Raw genomic sequence first — 26,840 nt, 5'->3', positions numbered from 1 at the left:
ATTATGGACATTTCTTACAGATGGAATCATAAAATAAGTGGCCTTTTGTGTCTTCTTTCACTTAGCATAATAATTTCAAGGTTTATTCATATTATAGTATATATCAGTATTCCATTCCTTTTTATTGCCAAACACTGTTCCATTGTTTGGTTTATACCACATTTTATTTATTCATCATCAATTGATGATCATTTGGATTTTTTCACTTTTTGGCTGTTAGGAGTAATGTTGCTATGAATGTTGGTATACAAGTGTTTGTGTGGCCATGTATTTTCATTTCTCTATGTACCTACGAGTATAATTACTGGGTCATATGGTATTTTTTTGAGGAACTGCCAAAGTGTTTTCCATAGTTGCTACACTATTTTACATTCCCATCAGCAATTTATGAGGGTTTCAATTCTCCAAAGCTTTTATTTTAATAATAATGATAAGAGCTAATATTTGAGAACTTACTATATACTAGATCCTATGCTATTTTAAGTACATTATCATTTAATTCATAGTACAGCCCAGATCATGGAGAATAAATAACTCCCGAGGTCACATGGATAGTAGATGATGAAGCAAGGGTTGAACATAAGTTTGTTGCCACAGAATGAATACTTAATGCTTTATTTATTGGAAAGCATTTTCACATACTTTTTAACTTTGCAAAATGTTCCTTAAAGAGTACCATTTACTCTGTGGTAATGTGTAAGCAGCCATAATTTACCCTCATAAATGAATTGCATGCGGTGGTACACAAAGAGCACTGGATTTCTAATGGGGAAAAACCTGAACTCTGCTAGTTACTAGGTGCATAAGTTTAGTTACTTCTTTGCTCTGTTTTCTCATGAAAGTATATGTGAATACTTTTCAGCATAGTCTTGTCAAATAGTTGGAACTCAGCAAATGTTGTTTAAATATTAATAATAAATTATCAGAGAAACAATGGCAGTTTTACTTTTTTTTTCCTGTGGCTGGCATTCCTTTGGAAGTTGTTAGCAACTTGGGCCAAATTATTTATACTTGTGGATATGGAAATGTTGGGTTGCATTTTCTTTAGTTTTCTAGTGAACTTCAGGTGCTCCAGTGAATGTTTTATGTTGATAATATACCTGCAGGCTTTTCCAGTCAGAAGGGATCAGTGCCTTAATTATGGCTGGGAAGACCTGTGGCAAGAGTGCCCTTGTAGTTGACTTAAGAAACCTGCTTTTCCCCTCCAGAGATTTTTTTTCAAGTGTGCACACTTGTATTGGTCATAACCTCTCAATTATATACTCAGGAGTACTGCTCCTTCATAACCACATTTGTTTACTTAGTAAACATACCTATAATTGTAGTATTAGTGTGTTTTGAAAGAAGTTACATAAAAATACCAATTTAAAGTTTTATCTCATTGCTTTAGCTACTAAGCAGATAAACCTGGGAAGTAAAAATAAAATCTCCTAAAATTTCCTATGTATAAGAAGCTTTAGGAACCCATTGAAAAATATGATAATATGTATATGTCTTTTATTTCTTTCTTTCTTTATTTATTTGTTCATTTTTGGCTGCGTTGGGTCTTCATGCTGCACGCAGGCTTTCTCTAGTTGCGGTGAGCGGGGGCTACTCTTCGTTGCAGTGCATGGGCTTCTCATTGCGGTGGCTTCTCTTGTTGCGGAGCATGGACTCTAGGTGCGCGGGCTTCAGTAGTTGTGGCATGCGGGTTCAGTAGTTGTGGCTTGTGGGCTCTAGAGTGCAGGCTCAGTAGTTGTGGCGCATGGGCTTAGCTGCTCCGCAGCATGTGGGATTTTCCCAGACCAGGGCTTGTACCCATGTCCTCTACATTGGCAGACAGATTCTCAACCACTGTGCCACCAGGGAAGCCCGATTTGTATGTGTCTTGATTCTTGTCTGAGCTGAAAATGAGAGGATGGAGTATATAAGATGTATTGAGAATTTATTGTAGTATTTTTAGAACTTCTTTTGATTGTTGCTTGTAGTATTAAATATGTATTTCTTGAGATTTAACAACTTGCAAAATGCAGTAGATACCCTACCTCATACCATATGCAAAAATTAACTCAAAATGGAATAACAGCCTAATTAAAAGAGCTAGAACCATAAACCTCTTAGAATAAAATATAGGGATAAATCTTCACGACCTTGGCCTTGGCAGTAGAGTCTTAGATCTGACACCAAAAGCACGTGAGCAACCAGAAAAACAATAGATAAATTGGACTTTATCAAAATTAAAAACTTTTGTGCATCAAATAACGTTATGAAGAAAGTGAAAAGACAACGTACAAAATGGGAGAAAATATTTGCAAATCGTATGACTGATAAGAACTTAATATCTAGACTATATAAGGAACTCCTAAAACTCAACAACAAAAAGACCAACCCAAGTTTAAAAAGGAGCAAAATTTTTAAGTAGACATTTCTCTAAAGATATACAAAGATTAATAGTTTGCACATGAAAAGATGCTCAACATCTTTAGTCACTGGGGAAATGCAAATCAAAAACACAGTGAGATATTACTTTATACTTAATAGGATGACTGTTTTTTAAAAATGGAAAATAAGTATTGGTGAGATTGTGGAGGTATTGAAACTCTGATGGGAATGCAAAATGGTGCAGCTGTTGTGGAAAACAGTTCGGCACGTCCTCAAAAAGCTAAACATAGAATTGCCGTGGGACCTATCAGTTCTACTCCTAGCTATATACGCAAAAGAATTGAAAACAGAGACTCAAACAGATACTTGTATGCCAGTGTTTATTGTAGCGTAATTCATAATAGCCAAAAGGTTGAAACTACCCAAGTGTCCATCAACAGATGAATGGATAAACAAAATGTGGTGTATTCTTACAATGCAATATTTTTCATCCCTGAAAAGGAATGAAGTTCTTATATGTGCTACCACATGGGCAATCCTCGAAAACATTACGCTAAGTAAAAGAAGCCAGGCACAAAAGGACAAATATTGGATGATTCCACTTATAAGAACTATCTAGAATAGGCAAATTCATAGAGACAAAGTAGATTAGAGATTACCAGGTGCTGCAGGGTGGGAGGAGAATGGGGAGTTATTGCTTAAAGTGTAAAGAGTTTCTGTTTGGAAGGAATTCCCTGGAGGTCCAGTGGTTAGGACCCTGCACTTCCCCTGCTGAGGGCCGGGGTTCAATCCCTGTTCGGGGAACTAGCATCCCACAAGCCACATGGCATGTCCAAAAAAAAAAAAAAAGAGTTTCTGTCTGGATAATAAAAAAAAACTTTTGGAAATAAAAAGTGTTATTGGTTATACAACATTGTGAATGTGACTGATAAGTGCCACTGAATTATACACTTAATGGTTAAAATGGCAAATTTTATGTTTATTTATATGTAAACATTATATCTCTGTATACTAAATTCGTATATATTTCACAGTATTTAAAAAGGCAGCAGTTAGGGAATTTTCTCTAGATCTGGCAGTGATCTTAGCTTCAACATATATTCACTATCATATTGGATACAGAGTATAACAAGGCAAGCCATTCAGTATAATATAGGGTTAATTACCCAGAAAATAAAAGTAGGGAATTAAATCAGTCACCAATAATTTTGTTTAAATATGACATGTTTTTTTTTAATATATCTGAAACAAAAGTGTCATGAAACAATGTTTATGTACAGTTTGAAGAATACCAATATACTTCCTACCAGCTCTTAATTCTCTGTGTATTTTCTGCTATGTTCCAGTTGGTTCTTGTGGTGTTTTTCTGGATCCATTTTCAGGTTTGCATTTATATAAGTAGCTGTGGCACTGTGAGTATCTGATCTTCCTAATCTCATCTCTTTTATTAGCAACAAAACCTCCATTTTACAGGTGAAGATCCTGAAATTCAGAAAGGTGATTGACCTAGACAAGATCACACTGCTGTTAGAGAGAGCCTGGATTTGAATCTCAATCTATTTTATACTAAAGGCTTATTTCCCTTTCTATTTAGATTATTGATATAAAGTAGATCTTTTGGAAAGAGGTACTTACCAATCACACTTTCCATTTAGGCCTATTTTAGGTATATGGTTACTCTTACCTATGATACAAAATAGCTATGGTAGAGATTTTATTTTTCTTGCTGGATTTTTGTCAGATACTTGCAAGGTACCTTTTCCTTAACTAAGACTTCAGAATAGACTACTTTTGAGAGTAGCTTCTCAAATTTTTGACATGTGTAAATGTGCCAAATTTGTAGGTTAACAGATTCCAGCTGCCTGTCCCACTAAGAGTTCCTTTAGCAGGAGTTGTAGTGTCTTACTTATCCTGATTTCAAGCACAGTGTCTGGCATACAATAAAGTCCTAATAATGGACTGTTTATCCTGTTTGTGGAATGAACTAATTAACTGATACATACCTATGCTCTTGTCAGTTGTTGGGGTTTTTGTGTTCTTTTGATTTTCAAAACCATGTTGTTAGAGAAATCTTGCCATCGAAATATTTCCTGTATATATATATATATATTTTTTTTTTTTTTTGGTGAAAAAAAGAACCATCCAAAATTTATTCTCCGACAGACGGCATCAGCAGGTAAAAACTACAGGGGTTTCTCCGTAGATCATACATTCACAAGGCATTGTTAGCTTAACAACTGAGAAAGCCTCTGGTGTGTTTTCTGTAACAATATCCACTTCACAGTGTAAATAGGTACTATTATTGTGTTCACTTACAATTCCAGAAGGAAAGGTACAACTTGGCAAAACAAAAAAAAATTTTTTTTGGATCCGTAAGTCAGGTGCAGTTACCAAGAGACAGACTTGAGAACAGTCTCAATCCACTTTTCCACATAGAGGGGCAAAGACTTCCCCCAGAAATGTGGGTCTTTCTTTCTCCTTCCTTGTTAAAATCCTCAAGAGTAACGCTTCATCGTCTGCTTAATATCACATGTACGAAAGGGGGATTAAGAAAAAAAGAATCACAACAACATCTTGAACTTCCAGCTGCTCGCACCAATACATCAACTCTTAGGTTTACGACAGGGCCTAGGAACACTTCAGCGGTCATCAAATAAGAAAATAGAGATTATAGCTACAAAAAACACATGAATGACATAGATAAATTAAAGCTTTCACATCCAGGACTTGCCTGTTCCAACTTGGTAGCCTTCATTCAATACTCGGGGAAAAAAAAATCTTCATAATTACTTGGCATAAGTCACAGTCAAGGAACTTCTGGTACAAATTAATATAAGAAGTTATTAGTATATAATAAGGAAACACGCCCTTCCGGTGAGTTTGTTTCTTCAAGAACGGACACCCAGCACTTCAGAGTAGGCACCGGTGAACTAAATTAAGTCACCTGCGATTCCCTGCTCAGGTGCTCACCTCTCCTGGTTTTAGAAGAAGAAGCGCATCTGGAAAACAGAGGGAGGACCTTGGCACTCTTGGGTCCCCACCTGAACTGTATTTAAATAAGCAGCAACACACACACTGACTCTCTAAGGACTAAAATCCGTCCGATTGAGGGCATTCTACTTAAGGTTCCAAGGTTGAAAAAAAAATAGGAATTCTACAACCTTGGTTTAAAAACAAAAAAAGTACATTCAAAAAAGAAAAGAGGGGCTTCCCTGGTGGCGCAGCGGTTGAGAATCTGCCTGCTAATGCAGGGGACACGGGTTCGAGCCCTGGCCTGGGAGGATCCCACATGCTGCGGAGCAACTAGGCCCGTGAGCCACAGCTACTGAGCCTCCGCTCCACAACAAGAGAGGCCGCGATACTGAGAGGCCCGCGCACCGTGATGAAGAGTGGCCCCCGCGTGCCGCAACTAGAGAAAGCCCTCGCACAGAAACGAAGACCCAACACACCAAAAATAAATAAATTAAATGATAAAAACTCCTACCCACAACATCTTAAAAAAAAAAAAGAAAAGAGGGGGATTCCCTGGTGGCGCAGTGGTTGAGGGTGCGCCTGCCGTTGCAGGGGACGCGGGTTTGTGCCCCTGTCCGGGAGGATCCCACATGCCGCGCAGCGGCTGGGCCCGTGAGCCGTGGCCACTGAGCCTGCGCGTCCGGAGCCTGTGCTCCGCAACGGGAGAGGCCACAACAGTGAGAGGCCCGCATACTGCAAAAAAAAAAAAAAAAAAAAAAAAAGAAAAGAAAAATGGGTGTAGGGTGGGAGAATACAAAACAGGTCCCTAAACAGACGACAGACCTTGTCCGTTTACCTGCATACAGTCAGCACTGAAGTAAGTATAACAGTAACCCCCACCCACCCTCTCCAGCCCCCAAACAGGCAAAACAGTTGTCTTCTCCATGGTGGTTCAACACCTTCCAACTTGAAATAAGTGACAGTCTTTTATTTCCTGTATATTTTTAAGGAATTAAAGAAACATCCATTCTGTATAACTCTTAATATAAATTCTTATAGGCAGTGTTCCCAGATAGCCCGTCATAATAGTAAGTTGACTCTGTAGTTATATCAGAGAACATTGATACAGTAAATACTGAGTGTCCACTATTAGCAAGGCCCTGAACTTGGGAGATACTGTAGGAAATAGAAAGATGAATCAGACTTTGTTTTTGCTTTCAAAAATCTTGTAGTTTTACAGAACATCCACACCAAATGAAATAATGTTTGTGAAAGTTCTAATGTAAATAGTAAAACATTTACTTGGTAATATACTAGGCATAAAGCTTGTTGTTGCTTTGTAAGATATGTGTACTAACAATCTGAATCTTCCTTCTCTTGAGTATCCTCTGCCAGGCTTAGCTGCAGCTTCATCACCTTTCCCATGAATTATTGCAAAACAGGCTTTAGTGGGTCTCCTTGACCTCGGAATCTATACTCCTGTCTGTCTTGCGCAGTGCAATAGAACTGTTTTTCATCAGTACTTCCAAATGCTTGTTGAGTCCTCGTATTTATGAGCCATGACCTACTTTCATGGCCTTGTCTCTACCCACCCCCACCACCCAGCACTCATGATCTAGGATTCTAAGGGCTCAGCATGAAGAGCTCCTCTATTCGCCTTCACATTGACAGAACATACCAAAATATTCATATCCCCATTGGTTTTCATAATCTGTTTTTCTTGAAATACTCTTTATTTACCTCTTTTTCTGGTAAAACCTCATTCATCCTTTAGGTCCTAGCATAAATGTCACCACTTGAATAAAACTTCTTTGATCGCCCTTCATCCATTGGCTGTATAAGGGTTTCTCTCCTCTGTATTTTCATAGTAGTTCATAGATATATCAGTTACTCAGTTTGTAGATGACTCTGACTGCTTTCTGCCTCTATAATTATTTGTTTTCATGACCATCTCGCTCTCTGAATTCTGAACTTCTTAGAGCAGAGACTGTCTGTTAATTTGTCTTTGCCCTCCAAATACTAAATGTGCTCAGTAAATGTTTCATTTAGTCCTCTGGAAAGAATATTATATACAAAATAGTCGGACATATTTAAGTATTAGATCAGGGGGACTTGGTGAGGTGTAATTTGAGTATAATAAAGGAGCTGAATGATTTCTAATTCTCAGTCTAGGTTTTTTCCATAGCTTGGTTGGTGATAACTGACCTAATTGGTGTCTTAAATGTATTACTAATTTCACCATAAATTACTAGAGATACTAATTCCTATTTCTTGGCTGAAGCACAGAACCTCCTAAGGATAACGGTACACCCATCTAAGGCTTGTGAGAATTGACTGAGTTAATATTTTAAAGCAATTGGAATAGTATTGTCACATGGTAAACACACAATAAATGTTAGCTATTATTATTATCCTGATAAGAATTTATAATGTTCTCTGAGATGTGTTGTGTTGCCTATAGAAGTTATTGGTGGTTATCTTAAAATAATAGTATTTTAAATTAAGGTAAAAACATTGTTTTTCTATGTCTTTCATGTATTCATCAGATATTTGTTTTGTACCTGCTGTGTGTCTCATACTTTGTCACAAGCTAGGGATACAAAGATGACTTCTCAGAGCTCAGCCAAAAAATTCTTCTTGACTCAGATTTGAAAAGGTTTAAGTAAAGACTGTATATGGGGCTTCCCTGGTGGCGCAGTGGTTGAGAGTCCGCCTACCGATGCAGGGGACACGGGTTTGTGCCCAGGTCCGGGAGAGCGGACCACATGCCGCAGAGCGGCTGGGCCCGTGAGCTATGGCCGCTGGGCCTGCGCGTCGGGAGCCTGTGCTCTGCAACGGGAGAGGCCACAACAGTGAGAGGCTTGCATACCGCAAAAAAAAAAAAAAAAAAAAAAAAAGACTGTATATGATCCAGTGGAAAGATCTCTGAACCAGGAGTCATAAGCTTCAAGATTCAGCTCAGTCACTAACTTTGAGAAGGATATTTCTTAGATGTCTAATACATACCTCAAACTCATTAGGTACGAAAGAGATCTCTTTTCTCTCAGGTATTCCTTTATATCTTCGTTAAAAGCACTTTCATCCTTCCATTTGTTCAAGGCAAGGAAGTTAGATGTCACCTTTGGTTTTTCTTTCCATTCACCTTCCATATCTGTTCTTTCAAAAGTCCTGATAATTCTACCTTTGAAATACAGCTGTCTACTTCTTTCTGTTCCCACTACTACCACTATAAGCCATGTCATCATTATCTCTTGCCTTAAAATTGGTTTCTTAGTTTCCATTCTTTTCCCTGTGCAATCTATTTTACACACAGCAGCCATTTTTGAAACATAAATCCGATCTAATTATTCCCCCATGTAAAATCCTCCCATCATATTGAAACCCTCCTACCCTGTTGGGGGGAATGTAAATTGGTGCAGCCACTATGGAAAACAGTATGGAATTTCCTTAAAAAACTAAAAATAGGGGCTTCCTTGGTGGCGCAGTGGTTGAGAGTCCGCCTGCCGATGCAGGGGTCACGGGTTCGTGCTCCGGTCCAGGAAGATCCACTTGCCGCGGAGCAGCTGGGCCCGTGAGCCATGGCCGCTGAGCCTGCGCGTCTGGAGCCTGTGCTCCGCAGCGGGAGAGGCCACAACAGTGAGAGGCGCGCGTACAGCAAAAAACAAAAACAAAAAACAAACAAACAAAAGACCTAAAAATAGCGCTACCGTATGATCCAGCAATCCCATTCCTGGGCATATGCCTGAAACTAACACAATATTTTTAAATTTTTTAATTGAAGTATAGTTGATTTACAGTGTTGTATTAGCTTCTGGTGTACAGCAAAGAGATTCATATATATGGTCTTCATCTTCTTTTCCATATGGTTTATTACAGGGTATTGAATACAGTTCCCTATGCTATACAGTAGGACCTTGTTGTTTATCTATTTTATATATAGTAGTTTGTATCTGCTAATACCAGACTCCTAATTTATCCCTCCTGCTATCCCCTTTGGTAACCGTAAGTTTGTTTTCTATGTCTGTGAGTCTCTTTCTGCTTCATAGATAAGTTCATTTGTGTCATATTTTAGATTCCACATATAAGTGATATATCTTATGGTATTTGTCTTTCTCTTTCTAATTTCACGTAGTAAGATAATCTCTGGGTCTATCCATGTTGCTGCAAAATGGCATTATTTCATTCTTTTTGATGACTGAGTGGTATTTAATTGTATATATATGCCACATCTTCTTTATCTGTTCATCTGTCGATGGACGTTTAGGTTGCTTCCATGTCTTGGCTGTTGTAAATATTGCTCCTGTGAACATTAGGCGTGCATGTATCTTTTCGAATTAGAATTTCCTCTGGATATATGCCCAGGAGTGGGATTGCTGGATCATATGGCAACTCTTTTTAGTTTTTTAGGAACCTCCGTACTGTTTTCCATAGTGACTGCACCAGTTTACATTCCCACCAGCAGTGTAGGAGTGTTCCCTTTTCAACACAACCTCTCCACCATTTAACACAATATTCTGTATGAGCTATGCTCTCCCACCCCCACCCCCACCCCCCCCACACACAAAAAAAAATTGTAAAAAAATCCATCACATTTGAAATTAGATTTTAATTTCATACCCTGGCCTACATAAATTTGGCCTTTGGCTACCTCTTCAACTTTATCTTTTGCTGCTCTCCCTCTTATTCTACTTCACTTATACTGATCTTGTTTTGTGGTTTTATAATATGCCAAACCTTAAGGCTTTGTGCTTGCTGTTTCTTCTGTCTGGAATATTCCTATGCCAGGTCTTCATGTGGCTGATTTCTGTTTTATCAGTCATGTCTCAACTTTTTGTGTCAAATGTCAACTTTTTTAAATGAGGCCTCCCCTGAGCCCCCAATGCAGAGTAGCACTCAGACTTTCCTCTTTCATAGTATTCTATTTTATTTTCAACATAGCCTTTGTCTCTACTTGATATTTTCTTATGTTCACCTATTTGACTGCCTCCTAGAATATAAGCTCCATGGTGGCAGGTTGGTTATTTTCTTTACCGTGGTATTCCAGGTCCTAGGCTAGTTCCTGCCATAGAATAAGTACTCAATAAATATTTTTGGAATCGCTGGGTAAATGAATCTCTTTAAATTTCATGTCTGTCAGTTAAAATAAAGGTTTTCATCTGAATGATATTCAGGGACTCCTCCATCAAAGGTAAACAATGGCAGACACTAGTTAAAGGCTGTAATGACTGATTTTATTCAATAACTACGGTGGTAGTGTTAGTGCAAGTTCATGTGCCCGACGCATAGCGAGGCCAAACACACCGAGGCATCGGAGTTTGGAGCAGAGAAAGGTTTATTGCAGGGCCACGCAAGTAGACAGGTGGCTCAAGCCCTAAAAAGCCAAGAGCTCCCCGAAGGGTTTCAGCAAAGCATTTTTAAAAGCCAGGTTGGGGGTAGGGTTCTCAGGGTATGTGATCAGCTCATGCACAATTCTCTGATTGGCTGGTGGTGAGGGAACGGTGGAGTCACAGGGGTTAACATTATCAGTCCTTAGGCTCCAGGAGGCCTGGGCCTATGTGCTCATGGTCATCAAGTAGTTAACATCTTCCATTTGGTGGGGGTTTTTCACAACTCAGGAAATGTGCATCAAATACTGTTACCTAGGTACTTCAGAGAGGAGCTAAAGCAGAGGATATGGGGAAAGGGCTGTCCTGGGAAGGCCCCCATGAGGTCCTACTTGGTTACAGTAGTAGATGGAGCTTGAGCTTAATTTCAATTTGCCCAGAGGTGGCTGGTGTTTTAAAGGGAGAATGAGGGAGTTGGGGAGATGGTAATGAGGGAGTAAAGGGGTCAAGCAGGGTTAGGGAAATTCAAAAATCACAAACACCTGGTATGAGAGTTGGTCAAAGTTAGCTTGATTTGGGCTTTTGTGCCTGCTAACTATGCAAGTTACTAGACTTCTACCCTCCCACAGAGTCTGATGATTACATACAAAAGGAATGGCTTTCAGGTCCTTGAGGACACCCTGTCTTGTAGGAGATACATACACATCTCAGAGGGACAGAGGAAAGATTTACAATTTTAAGTTTATTTTTAAAATTAATGGGGGAATTCCCTGGCAGTCTCGTTGTTAGTACCTGGCGCTTTCACTGCGGTGGCCCAGGTTCGATTCCTGGTTGGGGAATTAAGATCCTGCAAGCTGCGCAGCATGCCAAAAAGAAAAAAAGGAGATGAGGGACCTAGATCAGGTATTGGCTGGAACAAACAATAAATTCTTTTGGCAACCTTGAGTTTTCTAGACAGCAGTGAGGGAGGAGCAGGGTTGTGCTAGGGACGTGTCCTTAGGCTGATAGAAGCCATGCTAGAGTTTGGTCTGCTCTCTCAGTGCAGGTGTTTGGGTATTCATGCTGAGAGTTTTTGCAGTTTTTCTGTACCCCTCCTCCTTTTTAATGCCTTATCTTTCGAACTGCCAAAAAGAGAAGAGTTACTGGTACTTCCATTGTGTATATGAATCTAAGATTAATATGTTAATGATCTCACTGAGATAAATTCTGTGTATTTGCTGTGTAGGCATGTGAAACTACCTTTCTTATAAATATTGAGCTGATGTGAACTTTTAAATGCCCCCCACGCCCCCTCCCCTTTATTTTCCATCCTCAACCTTGTTTTTCTCTGTGTAGAAGAAGTTAAGAAGAACAGACACAGGGAGTTTTGGAGTGATAGCGAGCAGCCAGCCAAGAGGTCTCCAAGGCTGAATGGCATTCAGCCTTGCAGGCCCGGGACATTTGATTTTGTGTATTAGAAAGACTGTTCCTTAGGCACCATACAGGGGGTCGCAACAAGATGTGACCGCTCATTAACTACATTTAGAGAGAGTCAAACTTAAAACCAGTATTATGGAATTATAACTTATAGTGATAAATATGAATGTTTTGGACATTGGAACATTCTCTAAAGAGGAATTGCATGCAAAACCAAATTATTATTATATATTGATACAAGGCTGCTTGGTTAGAATCAAGTTGGAACATGGGGAGTTAATGTGAATTACCAATCTACTAGGGATCCCCTTGCTTTAAGGTCCCAAGAATAACTGTCTAGACAGTCTCTGATAAACAAAGCTAATTTCTGGTTCTCTAGGCAGACTGTGGCCCCTGGGTCAAATCTGGCCTGCTGCTTGTTTATGTATGGCTTGAAAACTAAGAATGGTTTTATATATTTAAATGGTTGGGAGAATGGTTGATATATGAAAATTATATGAAATTCAAATTTCCTTATAAAGTGGTATTGTAATACAGTGAAGCTTACTTGTTTATGTATTTTCTGTGACTGCTTTTGCACTGTAACAGCAGAGTTGAATAGTTGAAAAAGAGGCCATATGGTCACAAAGCCTAAATTATTTCCTGTTTGTCCCTTAGAAAAAGTTTGCTGACTCTTGGTGAGATTATATAGTCCTGCATAAGAATTATTTAAGTGTCATTTAGAGTACCTTTTTTATTTGCAGGTTTTATTTGCAGTATTTACTTCGTGGTAACAACAGGTTAGGGCTACTTGGGCAAATCTAATTAATGTGCCTTTGGTGGGGGGGGGGAGTACCTCAAATGGCACAGTAGTATGTCTACATTGCCCTTAAAGAAACAGAAAATGAATAGCATGTTTATCTCTGAATATCAGCACAACAGAGGTTTTACACCCTAAGCATTGTAAATGAAGGTCAGTAAATTGAAGCTAAGTAGTGAGGAAGCAGAGGCTTATATCTTAATTATCTCTATATCTACCTCTCTTTCTCTTTCCTCCCCTTTCACACAGTAAATGATAATCAACAGTTGTTCAGCTATATTTGGTGTCTGACGCTGTGAGCTGTTGGCCATGCTTTGGAGCTGTGTCATTCTCAGCCCCTTTGGTGAAACTGAACTTCCCCACACTCAGCTTTAGCCTACATCTTCTTCTAGGGGTATGGTATACAGTAGAGCACTCAAGAAATGCTTCATCCAAATCATAAGCTTGGCTCTGTGTTGTTGGCTGTCCTTCTGTCAGATTTTTTTAAATTGAGATATTATTCACATACCGTGAGATTCACTCTTTAAAAATATGCAATTCAGTGTTTTTAAGCATATTCACAAGGATGTGCTCTATCTTAACTGTAGAACACTATCATAATTATAGAGCATTTTTGTTACTCTGAAACGAAATCTGCCCATAGCCACCACTGTCTGTTCCTCCCTCTGCTTACCCACTAGCAACTGCTAATGAATTTTGTCTATATGGATTTGACTCCTGTGGAAATTCCATATACAAACTTCCATAAATTTGTGACCTTTTATGTCTGGTTTCTTTCACATAGCATCGTGGTTTTTTTGGTTTTTTTTTTTTTTTTTGCGGTATGCGGGCCTCTCACTGTTGCAGCCTCTCCCGTTGCGGAGCACAGGCTCCGGACGCTCAGGCTCAGCAGCCATGGCTCACGGGCCTAGCCGCTCTGTGGCATGTGGGATCTTCCCAGACTGGGGCACGAACCTGTGTCCCCTGCATCAGCAGGCGGACTCTCAACCACTGCGCCACCAGGGAAGCCCTAGCATCGTGTTTTGATGTTCATCCGTGCTGTACAATATATCACTACTTCATTCCTTTTCATGGATGCATAAAATCCCATTGTATTTATATTCCATGTATTATTTTATTCATTCATCAGTTGATGGAAATTTGGGTTGTTCCCACCTTTTGGCTATTATACTGTGATGTTTTCATTTTTTGGGAGTACATACCGAGGAGTGGAATTGCTAAGTCATGTGGTAACTCAGTGTTAACATTTTGAGGAATTGCTAAACTTTTTTTTACAAAGCGGCTGCACCATTTTACATTCCCATCATTTGCTATTATCCTTTTTTTAAAAAAATTTATTTATTTTTGACTGCATTGGGTCTCCGTTGCTGCGTGAGCTTTCTCTAGCTGGCGGCAAGCAGGGGCTACTCTTCGTTGCGGTGCGCAGGCGTCTCATTGCAGTGGCTTCTCTTATTGCAGAGCATGGGCTCTAGGCACGCAGGCTTCAGTAGTTGTGGTGCGTGGGCTCAGTAGTTGTGGCTTGTGGGCTCTAGAGCGCAAGCTCGGTAGTTGTGGCGCACAGGCTTAGTTGCTCCACAACATGTAGGTTCCTCCCGGACCAAGGCTCGGACCCATGTCCCCTGCATTGGCAGGTGGTTTTTCAACCACTGCGCCACCAGGGAAGCCCCTATCCTTCTTTTTGATTACAGCTATCCTAACAGGTATGAAGTAGTATTTCATTGTGGTTTTGATTTGCATTTCCCTAATGACTAAGGACATTGACTGTCTTTTCCTGTGCTTATTGGCCATTTATATATATTCTTTGGCAAAGTGTCTATTCACATGTTGACCTTTAGGTTTTAATATAATCATTTGAGGTCTTCCTTGTATAATATTTCAGAAATTTCCCTTATTCTGTATATCTCAATTTTTTTTCTCTACAAAATGTAGTGCTATCAGTCAGAGGAAGTATGGTATTCCAGAGAATGGAGAGCTCATTCTTCCTTTTTGCCTTTGAAGATCCCCCATGATATAGTTCCTTGCCATACTGCATTCTGTCCTAACTTGGTAAAAAAAAAAAAAAGATGACACCGGTACAGGAGAGGAAAAGGGTAGCCCTCCCAGGAGGGCCAGCCTGGTCTTATTCCTAGGTTGAGGTGGTTATATAAAGCAGTTTCACTTGCCTGTTTGTTTTTCTCCTGCCAGTGTTTCTAGCTAATTGCCCAAGCTCCCAGATAATTTTGTGCCTTGTATTGGTTCTTCTCCCTTGGCCTTCATTATACTCTTTGTTCCTTGGATTGGAAAAAGAGCATGAAGTTTCTAGGTACTTTTTATCATTTTTTATACCTATTTCACAACCTTTAAGGTCAGTATTATTACTGCTCCCCTTTTATTGCTGAGGAAACTGGCTCACAGAGGTCATAAAGCCCATGGTGCATCGCCTGATAAGTGGAATGGTTATCCAGATCTTCTTTACTCATCCTTTTAAAGTGTCTCTGGTTTGCTTGCAATGTTTGTATGAGAAGAGAAGCCTAGAAATTTAAGTTAATGCCACATTATAGAAGGTCTCAAATGCCAAGCAGTGGAATCTTTACCCATAATTAGGAGGATTTTGAGTTGGAGAGTTACTTGAATAAAAATGTGCCTACAGTTTGGCATGGTTTTTTTAGCTTGCTTCTGTTGTAGGCATAGAGATGAATAAACTATTGTCCTTGCCGTCGAGGAACTTCTAGGCTGTTTGGAGAGGTGGAATCAGATAATTACTTGCATTTGGGAAAATGTGCCACAAAAGTGTATATAAAATTCTTGAGAGCAGAGGAGAAAGCTGCAGGGATCACTGCTTACCTTAAATTCAATCATCAGACAGTAGTAAACATTTCTGGTATATTTAAGTAATAGGCATTTCAGGGTGGGATTGGATTCAGTTGTGTTTGGTATAAACTTTTTCCTTTATATATTAACAAAACTGTTAACATAATTGTACAACAAAACTACCAATGTAAATTTAAATTGCTTTTATGTATTAAGACTTTAACTTTCTCTGACAGATATGTCAAGAGTTTAACAGCACCTGGGCATGGGAGATGGAGAAGAAAGGCTATCTTGAAATGAGTGTTGAATGCAAGTTAGCACTCTTAAAGGTAATAAATTTATTATTTGTTACAGTTATTTTAATTAAAAAATTCACTTTTGACTCCTTCTGGTTGAATTGGGAAATAACTAGAAAGTAGACTTTTGGTGGGGGGCTTACGCCTGCAGCATGTGGGATCTTAGTTCCCCGACCAGGGATCGAACCTGCACCCCCTGCAGTGGAAGCACCGAGTCTTAACCACTGGACCACCAGAGAAGTCCCCAGGTAGACATTTTCACTGTTAGCGGAAAAGGACAATAGATTTTTCTTTTTCTTGTTTATTGTTTGGTGATAAAACTGTTCTTTAAATTACTGTTTTGGGTTATTTTTCAATATACAAGTATATCTAGGTTTAATGATCTCTGCTTGTAGGGACAATAGTAGAATGGGTAAACCCCACATTAATTTTATGCATTATTTGCAGCCTTCAACAGTCATTGTTAACAAATATGGTAAACTGTGGTTAATCTTTTACTGATTTACTAAATTAGTAATTTGATCATTAGTTTTCCAGATGACATGGGGCATGCCAGTGTGTACTTAATAAAAGTCTCACATAACCAAACCTACTTAATTAAAATAGGTCTTCTCAAAGTACAGATTTATTTTCAAGTTTGAGTTCCCCTTTTTCTCCTTGCTTGCTTCAGGGTGTTGGCCCTAATTATTAGCAATGTGGTCAGCATAATGAAGGGGAAAACTACCTTTATAGAAGAGAGTCTACGGGCCTAGACACCACAGGCAAAGGCAAAGAGGCTATGATAGGAACGTCATGTATTATTTGCCTGGGCAGATAGGTTCAGGGAAGAAATCTGACTTTATACACTAATCATACACAAAAATTTTAATTAAAAATCAGTTCTTCCAATTTGGTGATGTCTTTTTTTTTTTTTTAAAGAGAATTCCGCAGAGTAATTTATCAATAAGACTGCCTTCCTTAAAAACTGTATATGTCTCAAGCTTTCAAAAATAGATAGCCATTTCAAGAATGAAGTTCATCTAAAAGCTTTAAGAGAGAAGGAGTGATTGAAAATTTTATACCATGAACAAATTTGGGAAACTTTAGTACAAACAGACTCATTGCTTTAAAATATAACTTCACTTTTGTGTCATTGGTTGGGTTAAACCTATAAATTTCTGTAATACAAAAATTAAATGTTAACTTAGAAATTTATGTTTTAAAGTTGGTTACTGTAAAGTAAGTGTACGAAAGGGGAGAGAGGAAAGTGAAAGATGGATAAAACTAAAAGTATTCTTTCTCCTATCCCCAAATCTGTTCCTTGGTTGAACATATCACATTTATTTTCATGGAGAAACATTTATGGGGTATTTTAAACCATGTCATGACTATTTTCCAGTACCTCTGTGAGTGTCAGTTTGATGACAATCTCAAATTCAAGAATATTATCAATGAGGAGGATGCCGATACCATGCGTCTCCAGCCAATTGGCCGTGACAAAGATGGCCTCATGTACTGGTACCAGTTGGATCAAGATCACAATGTCAGAATGTATATAGAAGAACAAGATGATCAAGATGGCTCTTCATGGAAGTGCATCGTCAGGTATCTTTTATTGGAATTTTTTTCATGTTTATTTGCATGTTTCTTACTTTGATCTCTTCTCTATTGGAATATAATCTCTAAAGCTGGGTGATCCTTTTCTTTTTATGGGATTGGGAATTTCCAGGACCTAGCCTAGTGCCCAGCATAATACCCAAGGCAGGTGCTCAATTATTTGTCAAATAAATATATTTAGCAGTGTGGTCCATATCAGGACAAATACCTTGTACTTTGGAAAGCTGGAATCTGAAAAATAATGATGCATAGGTAATATGCACACAGAAACTCATCATTGGAAAGAAATGTAAGAAAAACATTATATATATATTTTTTGGCTGTGGTGCACAGCTTCGGGATCTTAGTTCCCAGACCAGGGATCAAGCCCATGCCCTCGGCAATGAAAGCCCAGCGTCCTAACCATTGGACGGCCAGGAAATTCCCAGAAAAACATTATTTGATTTTTATTTAGCTATATAGTTTTCTATTAGGCATTATTTGTTTATTACTCATTAATGTGGCTAATTCATCTGACACTTAACTATATTTTCAGTTTTTCCTGTTCATACATTTCTTTACTGAGGTCTGAAGAAATCTGAGGAACATTCTACTTTTTTTGTCCTGATCTTTTTTTTTCTATTCTTAATTTCTTTCGTTTATTTATTTATTTTACTTATTTATTTTTGGCTGCGTTGGGTCTTAATTGCTGCACGCAGGCTTTCTCTAGTTGTGGCTAGCAGGGGCTACTCTTTGTTGTAGTATGTGGGCTTCCCATTGCGGTGGCTTCTCTTGCTGCAGAGCACAGGCTCTGGGCGCGCAGGCTTCTGTAGTTGTGGCTCACGGGCTCTAGAGCACAGGCTCAGTAGTTGTGGCGCAAAGCCTTAGTTGCTCTGTGGCATGTGGGATCTTCCCAGACCAGGGATCAAACCCATGTCCCCTGCATTGGCAGGTGGATTCTTAACCACTATGCCACCAGGGAAGTCCCTCTATTCTTAATTAATTTTTTTTCTTTTACATCTTTGTTGGAGTATAATTGCTTTACAATGTTGTGTTAGTTTCTGCTGTATAACAAAGTGAATCAGCTATATGTACACATATATCTCCATATCCCCTCCCTCTTGTGTCTCCCTCCCATCCTCCCAATCCCACCCTTCTAGGTAGTCACAAAGCACCGACCTGATCTCCCTGTGCTATACCGCTGCTTCCCACTAGCTATCTGTTTTACATTTGGTAGTATATATATGTCAGTGCTACTCTGTCACCTCGTCCCAGCTTCCCCTCCCTGCCCCATGTCCTGAAGTCCATTCTCTATGTCTGCGTCTTTATTCCTGTCCTGCCCCTAGGTTCTTCAGAAACCTTTTTTTTTAAGATTCCGTATATATGTGTTAGCATACAGTATTTGTTTTCCTCTTTCTGACTTACTTCACTCTGTATGACAGGTTCTAGGTCCATCCACCTCACTAAGAATAACTCAGTTTCGTGTCTTCTTATGGCTGAGTAATATTCCAACGTATATATATGCCACATCTTCTTTATCCATTCATCTGTTGATGGACACTTAGGTTGCTTCCATGTCCTGTTATTGTAAATAGTGCTGAAATGAACATTGTGGTACATGACTCTTTTTGAATTATGGTTTTCTCAGGGTATATGCCCAGTAGGGGGATTGCTGGGTCATATGGTAGTTCTATTTTTAGTTTTTTAAGGAATCTCCATACAGTTCTCCATAGTGGCTGTATCAATTTACATTCCCACCAACAGCACAGGAGGGTTCTCTTTTCTCCACACCCTCTCCAGCATTTATTGTTCGTACATTTTTTCATGATGGCCATTCTGACCAGTGTGAGGTGATACCTCATTGTGGTTTTGATTTCTATTTCTTTAATGATTCCTGATGTTGAGCATACTTTCATTTGTTTGTGGGCAGTCTATATATCTTCTTTGGAGAAATGTCTATTTCGGTCTTCTGCTCGTTTTTGGATTGGGTTGTTTGATTGATTGATTGATTGATTGATTGATTGATTTATGGGTATGCGGGCCTCTCACTGTTGTGACCTCTCCCGTTGTGGAGTGCAGGCTTAGCAGCCATGGCTTACGGGCCCAGCGGCTCCGCAGCATGTGGGATCTTCCCTGACCGGGGCACGAACCCATGTCCCCTGCATCGGCAGGCGGACTCTCAACCACTGCGCCACCAGGGAAACCCAGGTTGTTTGATTTTGATATTGAGCTGCATGCGCTGCTTGTGTATTTTGGAGATTAATCCTTTATCACTTGCTTCGTTTGCAAATATTTTCTCCCATTCTGAGGACTGTCTTTTCGTCTTGTTTATGGTTTCCTTTGCTGTGCAAAAACTTTTAAGTTTCATTAGGTCCCGTTTGTTTATTTTTGTTTTTATTTCCGATACTTTAGGACGTGGGTCAAAAAGGATCTTGCTGTGATTTATGTCATAGAGTGGTCTGCCTATGTTTTCATCTAAGAGTTTTATACTATCTGGCCTTACATTTAAGTCTTTAATCCATTTTGAGTTTATTTTTGTGTATGGTGTTAAGAAGAGTTCTAATTTCATTCTCTTACATGTAGCTGTCCAGTTTTCCCAGCACCACTTATTGAAGAGGCTGTCTCTTCTCCATTGGATATTCTTGCCTCCTTTGTCAAAGATAAGGTGACCATATATGTGTGGGTTTATCTCTGGGCTTTCTATCCTGTTCCACTGATCTATATTTCTGTTTTTGTGCCAGTGCCATACGGTCTTGATTACTGTAGCTTTGTAGTATAGTCTGAAGTCAGGGTGTCTGATTCCTCCAGCTCCATTTTTCTTTCTCAAGATTGCTTTGGCTATTCAGGGTCTTTTGTGTCTCCATACAAATTTTAAGATTTTTTGTTCTACTTCTGTGAAAAATGCCATTGGTAATTTGATAGGGATTGCATTGATTCTGTACATTGCTTTGGGTAGTATAGTCATTTTCACAGTGTTGATTCTTCCAGTCCAAGAACATGGTATATCTCTCCATCTGTTTGTATTCTCTTCAGTTTCTTTCATCAGTGCCTTAAAGTTTTCTGCATACAGGTCTTTTGTCTTCTTGGGTAGATTTATTCCTAGGTATTTCATTCTTTTTGTTGCAGTGGTAAATGGGAGCGTTGCCTTAATTTCTCTTTCAGATTTTTCATTGTTAGTGTATAGGAATGCAAGAGATTTCTGTGCATTAGTTTTGTACCCTGCTACTTTACCAAATTCATTGATTAGCTCTAGTAGTTTTCTGGTAGAGTCTTTAAGATTCTCTTTGTTTAATATCATGTCATCTGCAAACAGTGACAGCTTTACTTCTTCTTTTCTGATTTGGATTCCTTTTATTTCTTTTTCTTCTCTGATTGCCGTTGCTAAAACTTCCAAAACTATGTTGAATAATAGTGGTGAGAGTGGACAACCTTGTCTTGTTCCTGATCTTAGAGGAAATGGTTTCAGTTTTTCACCATCGAGTACGATGTTGGGTGTGGGTTTGTCATATATGGTCTTTATTATGTTGAGGTAGGTTCCCTCTACGCCTGCTTTCTGGAGAGTTTTTATCATAAATGGGTGTTGAATTTTGTCAAAAGCTTTTTCTGCATCTATTGAGATTATTATATGGTTTTCCTCCTTCAGTTTGTTAATAAGGTGTATCCCATTGATTGATTTGCATATACTGAAGAATCCTTGCATTCCTGGGATAAACCCCACTTGATCTTCATGTACCATCCTTTTAATGTGCTGTTGGATTCTGTTTGCTAATATTTTGTTGAGGATTTCTGCGTCTGTGTTCATCAGTGATATTGGCCTGTAGTTTCCTTTTCGTGTGACATCTTTGTCTGGTTTTGGTATCAGGGTGATGGTGGCCTTGTAGAATGAGTTTGGGAGTGTTCCTCTCTCTGCTGTATTTTGGAAGTATTTGAGAAGGATAGGTATTAGCTCTTCTCTAAATGTTTGATAGAATTCGCCTGTGAAGCCATCTGGTTCTGGGCTTTTGTTTGTTGGAAGATTTTTAGTCACAGTTTCAACTTCAGTGCTTGTGATTGGTCTGTTCATATTTTCTATTTCTTCCTGGTTCTTCTTGGTAGGTTGTACTTTTGTAAGCATTTGTCCATTTTTTTGAGGTTGTCCATTTTATTGGCATTGTGTTGCTTGTAGTAGTCTCTCATGATGCTTTGTATTTCTGCAGTGTCAGTTGTTACTTCTCCATTTTCATTTCTAATTCTGTTGATTTGAGTCTTCTCCCTTTTTGTCTTGATGAGTCTGGCTAATGGTTTATCAATTTTGTTTATCTTCTCAAAGAAGTAGCTTTTAGTTTTATTGATCTTTGCTATTGTTTCCTTCATTTCTTTTTTATTTATTTCTGATCTGATCTTTATGATTTCTTCTGCTAACTTTGGGAGTTTTTTGTTCTTCTTTCTCTAATTGCTTTAGGTGTAAGTTTAGGTTGTTTATGTGAGATGTTTCTTGTTTCTTGAGGTAGCATTGTATTGCTATAAACTTCCCTCTTAGAACTACTTTTGCCGCATCCCATAGGTTTTGGGTTGTCGTATTTTCACTGTCATTTATTTCTATGTAGTTTTTGATTTCCTCTTGTATTTCTTCTGTGATCTCTTGGTTATTTCGTAGTGTATTCTTTAGCCTCCATGTGTTTGTATTTTTTACAGTTTTTTTTTTCTGTATTTGATATTTAGTCTCATAGCATATTTGTTGAAAAAGATGCTTGGTATGATTTCAATTTTCTTAAATTTACTGAGGCTTAATTTTGTGACCCAAGATATGATCCATCTTGGAGAATGATCCGTGTGCACTTGAGAAGGTAGTGTATTCTGTTGTATTTGGATGGAATGTCCTATAAATATCAGTTAAGTCCATCTTTAACTGATAAGGATGGACTTAACTGATATTAAAGCTTGTGTTTCCTTATTTATTTTCATTTTGGATGGTCTGTCCATTGGTGAAAGTGGGGTGTTAAAGTCCCCTACTATGATTGTGTTACTGTCGATTTCCCCTTTTATGGCAGTTAGCATTTGCCTTATGTATTGAGGTGCTCCTATGTTGGGTGCATAAATATTTACAGTTGTTTTATCTTCTTGGATTGATCCCTTGATCATTATGTAGTGTCCTTCTTTGTCTCTTCTAATAGTCTTTATTTTAAAGTCTATTTTGTCTGATATGAGAATAGCTACTCCACCTTTCTTTTGATTTCCGTTTGCATGGAATATCTTTTTCTATCCCCTCACTTTCAGTCTGTATGTGTCCCTAGGTCTGAAATGGGTCTCTTGTAGATAGCATATATACGGGTCTTGTTTTTGTATCCATCCAGCCATTGTATGTCTTTTGGTTGGAGCATTTAATCCATTTACAATTAAGGTAATTATCGATATGTATGTTTCTATTACCATTTTAATTGTTTTGGGTTTGTTTTTGTAGGTCTTTTCCTTCTCTTGTGTTTCCTGTCTAGAAAAGTTCCTTTAGCATTTGTTGTAAAGTTTTGTGGTGCTGAATTCTCTTAAGTTTTGCTTGTCTTTAAAGGTTTTAATTTCTCTGTTGAATCGGAATGAGATCCTTGCTGTGTAGACTAATCTTGGTTGTAGGTTTTTCCCTTTCATCACTTTAAATATATCCTGCCACTCCCTTCTGGCTTGCAGAGTTTCTGCTGAAAGATCAGCTGTTAACCTTATGGGAGTTCCCTTGTAGGTTTTTGTTGCTTTTCCCTTGCTACTTTAAATATTTTTTCTTTTTTTAAATTTTTGATAGTTTGATTAATGTGTTTCTTGGCATGTTTATCCTAGGGTTTATCCTGAATGGGACTCTGCACTTCCTGGACCTTCCTGGACTTGATTGACTAGTTTTTGACTATAATCTCTTCAAATATTTTCTCTTACCCTTTCTTTTTCTCTTCTTCTTCTGGGACCCCTATCATTTGAATGTAAGTACATTTAATATTGTCCCAGAAGTCTCTGAGACTGTCCTCAATTCTTTTCATTCTTTTTTCTTTATTCTGCTCTGCGGTAGTAATTTCCACTATTCTGTCTTCCAGGTCATTTATCTGTTCTTCTGCTTCAGTTATTCTGCTATTGATTTCTTTAGAGTATTTATAATTTCATTTATTGTGTTGTTTATCACTGTTTGTTTTCTCTTTAGTTCTTCTAGATCCTTGTTAAATGTTTCTTGCATTTTCTCCATTCTCTTCCTGAGATTTTGGATCATCTTTACTCTCATTACTCTGAATCCTTTTTCAGATAGACTGCCTATTTTCTCTTCATTTCTTTGGTCTGGTGGGTTTTTACCTTGCTCCTTCATCTGCTGCATATGTTTTCTCTGCCCTCTCATTTTTTTTAAACTTACTGTGTTTGGGGTCTACTTATCACAGGCTGCAGGTTCATAGTTCCTCTTATTTCTGGTGTCTGCCCCCAGTGGGTTAGATTGGTTCAGTGGCTTGTGTAGGCTTTCTTGCACAGGGACTGGTGCCTGTGTTCTGGTAGATGAGGCTGGATCTTGTTCCTCTGGTGGGAAGAGCCTTATCTGCTGGTGTATTTTGGGGTGTCTGTGAACTTAGCATGACTTTAGGCAGCCTCTCTGTTAATGTGTGGGGTTGTATTCCTGTCTTGTTAGTTGTTCAGCATGGGGCATCCAGCACTGGAGCCTGCTGGCCGTTGGGTGGAGCTCAGTCTTAGTGTTGAGATGGAGATCTCTGGGAGAGCTCTCACTGATTAATATTACATGGGGCTAGGAGGTCTCTGGTGGTCCAACATCTTGGACCCTTTCCCCTAATCTTTTTCGAAAAACCTTGATTTCTTATATTTGTATTGACAAATATATTTGAACGGAAACATTTAATGTAAAACCTTAAAATAAAACTTCCTTTTAAATTGATAAGTGACTGGGACTGTTATTCAGAATCTTTGTGTGTCCAATTTTCTGTTTTTGGTAATTAATTATTTAGAATTTATTCTTTTAATTCTCACAATTTATATTAAGTTTGAAAATATCAGGATTTATAACTACAGTAGGGATAAGTAATAGATATACATCCACTGGCTTATGAAAAAGTCCTTTAACTGTAACTCGTCTTTGTTTTTGCTCAGATTTAGCAATTTTTTGTCAGTGGTCATTTATTAATGTTTCGAAGAGATAATTCGTAGAAATTCATAATAATTGTTTGGGTCAGGGAGGCTCAACTTCCATGCCCTAAGGATAAACATTAAATGAGCTGTTGGGGGATTGTTTTATAAGCATCCTTTCCTCATATTATAATATGGTTTTCCATGTAGTTAATTTACTAAATTAAGATCAACAAAATGTTCCTGAAATAAAATATACTCACCATCTTTCCCTATGAAAACATACATTAAATGAGGTTCTGTTCGTTATGTTTTACCACCACTGCTAATTCCTATATCAAACTTGCATAGTTGTTAAAGACATATTGTCTTCTGCTTTATAGATGAAGAACATATGGCAGAGAAAAATTATGTTTATTATTAATCAGTCATACACGCTTAAAACAACTTCTAGTTTACACTGTTTTAAGTAGATTATACCCTAGTGCATGATGTGAGAGAAAGAGCATTGATTTTATAGTTAATAACTGTTTGAATCTGGGTTCCTTTGCTTATCATCTGTAGGCAGCTTACTTAATTTCTCTGACACTCTTTCCTAAAATGAAGATGATAATACTTCCCTGTTAAATTGTTCTGAGAACTGTAAGAGAAATCATACTAGGGCCATAGTACATGCTTGATAAAAATTTGTTCCTTTTCTCCCAGTTAAACTATTGTCTTTTCTTACAACTTCTATCCCCAAAGATTGAAACTTAGTTTCTTTATAAAAGAAATATTTATCAGCAGGAAGAAAAAACGGCAAATTTGCCAGGCAACTTTTTCCAAATATGCAGTAATATTTGGGATCATTAATAAAACATTGGGATTTTGACTCTGATTTCAGGTAATTAAAGCCGAATTCTAAACACCTGATTGTCACACTAATGTTCCTTTATTTCATTAAACTAATAGATTTCTATCACATGCCTACTTGTGTAACTGGCTCTGTGTTGAGCAATGGGGAATATGGTAGTGAATAGTACAGCTCTGACATCTCTAGATGAGCTTCATGCACCTTTGGAATCCTTTATATTTTAAGTAGTAGCTCTTAGTTGTAATTAATGTGTGTATTTTCCGGGGAAGTACCATTGTTTCGATAGATTCTCAATGTGTCTTGTGACACGACGGTATTTCAGTTAGCTTTAACTTGACATACTAGTACTATTTTGGACAAATGTAGTGAACCGTTTTATCCATATAGGTCTCATTTTTGTGAAGGCTTTGTGAAGAGAGGGCTTCCCTGGTGGCGCAGTGGTTGGGAGTCCGCCTGCCGATGCAGGGGACGTGGGTTCGTGCCCCGGTCCGGGAGGATCCCGCGTGCCGTGGAGCGGCTCGGCCCGTGGGCCAGGGCCTCTGGGCCTGCGCGTCCGGGGCCTGTGCTCCGCAACGGGAGAGGCCGCGGCAGTGGGGGGCCCGCGTACCGCAAAAAAAAAAAGAAATGAAAAAGAGGACATCACTGTATATCCATGGACATTAAAAGGGTAATAAAGGAATGCTGATGCTGTGAATAACTGGATTCCCACAGATTTGATAACCTAGATGAAATGGACCAATTAATTGAAAAGGACAATGTGCTAAATCTCACAACAGAAGAATAGGTAATATGCACAAGTCTCTATTAAAGAAATTGGATCAGTAATTAACCTTCTAAAATGGAACACCAGGCTCAGATGGGTTCAGTAGTGAATTCTACCAAACATTTATGGAAGAAATTATACCGATTTTCTTCTGTCTTTTTCAGAAGATAGAAGGAGAGAGAATAATTCCTAACTAATTATGTGGGTCCAGCATTACCTTAATATGCAAACCAGACAAAGATATTATAAAGAAAGAAAATTATAGACTAGTATCTTTCATGACCATAAAGACAAAAATTTTCAAAAAATATTAGCAAATTAAAACCAACAATGCATAAAAAGTATAATACACCATGACCAAGTCGGATTTATCCCGGGTATACAAGGCTGGTTCAATATTTGAAAACCAGTTTTCACACATCACCAGGTTAAAGAAGAAAATATCACATGATCATGTCAATACATACATAAAAATCATTTGATAAAATTCAACACCCTTTCATGATTAAAACTCTCAGTAAAGTAGGAAGAGATGGAAACTTCCTTGATTAAAAAATATATATATTGGGAATTCCCTGGCGTTCCAGTGGTTAGGACTCTGCAGTTCCACTGCTGGGGCCCCGGGTTCCATCCCTGG

At 38.5% G+C, this 26,840-nt stretch overlaps 1 protein-coding gene across 1 annotated transcript in view; it reads left to right on the top strand.

Annotated features, from left to right (window-relative positions):
- Positions 1-26,840, top strand: part of RSF1 (remodeling and spacing factor 1) — a 165,359-nt gene that overhangs the window by 79,198 nt on the left and 59,321 nt on the right. The window contains exons 3-4 of the mRNA XM_060160114.1: positions 15,879-15,971; positions 17,317-17,522. Coding sequence (XP_060016097.1) covers positions 15,879-15,971; positions 17,317-17,522 — 299 coding nt within the window. The remainder of the gene's footprint in view (positions 1-15,878; positions 15,972-17,316; positions 17,523-26,840) is intronic.

This window comes from Lagenorhynchus albirostris, chromosome 9 (assembly GCF_949774975.1).
Source record: "Lagenorhynchus albirostris chromosome 9, mLagAlb1.1, whole genome shotgun sequence".
Taxonomy (NCBI): domain Eukaryota; kingdom Metazoa; phylum Chordata; class Mammalia; order Artiodactyla; family Delphinidae; genus Lagenorhynchus; species Lagenorhynchus albirostris.
The sequence above is the reverse complement of the archived record's forward strand: the minus strand, read 5'-3'. Positions and strand labels throughout refer to the sequence as shown.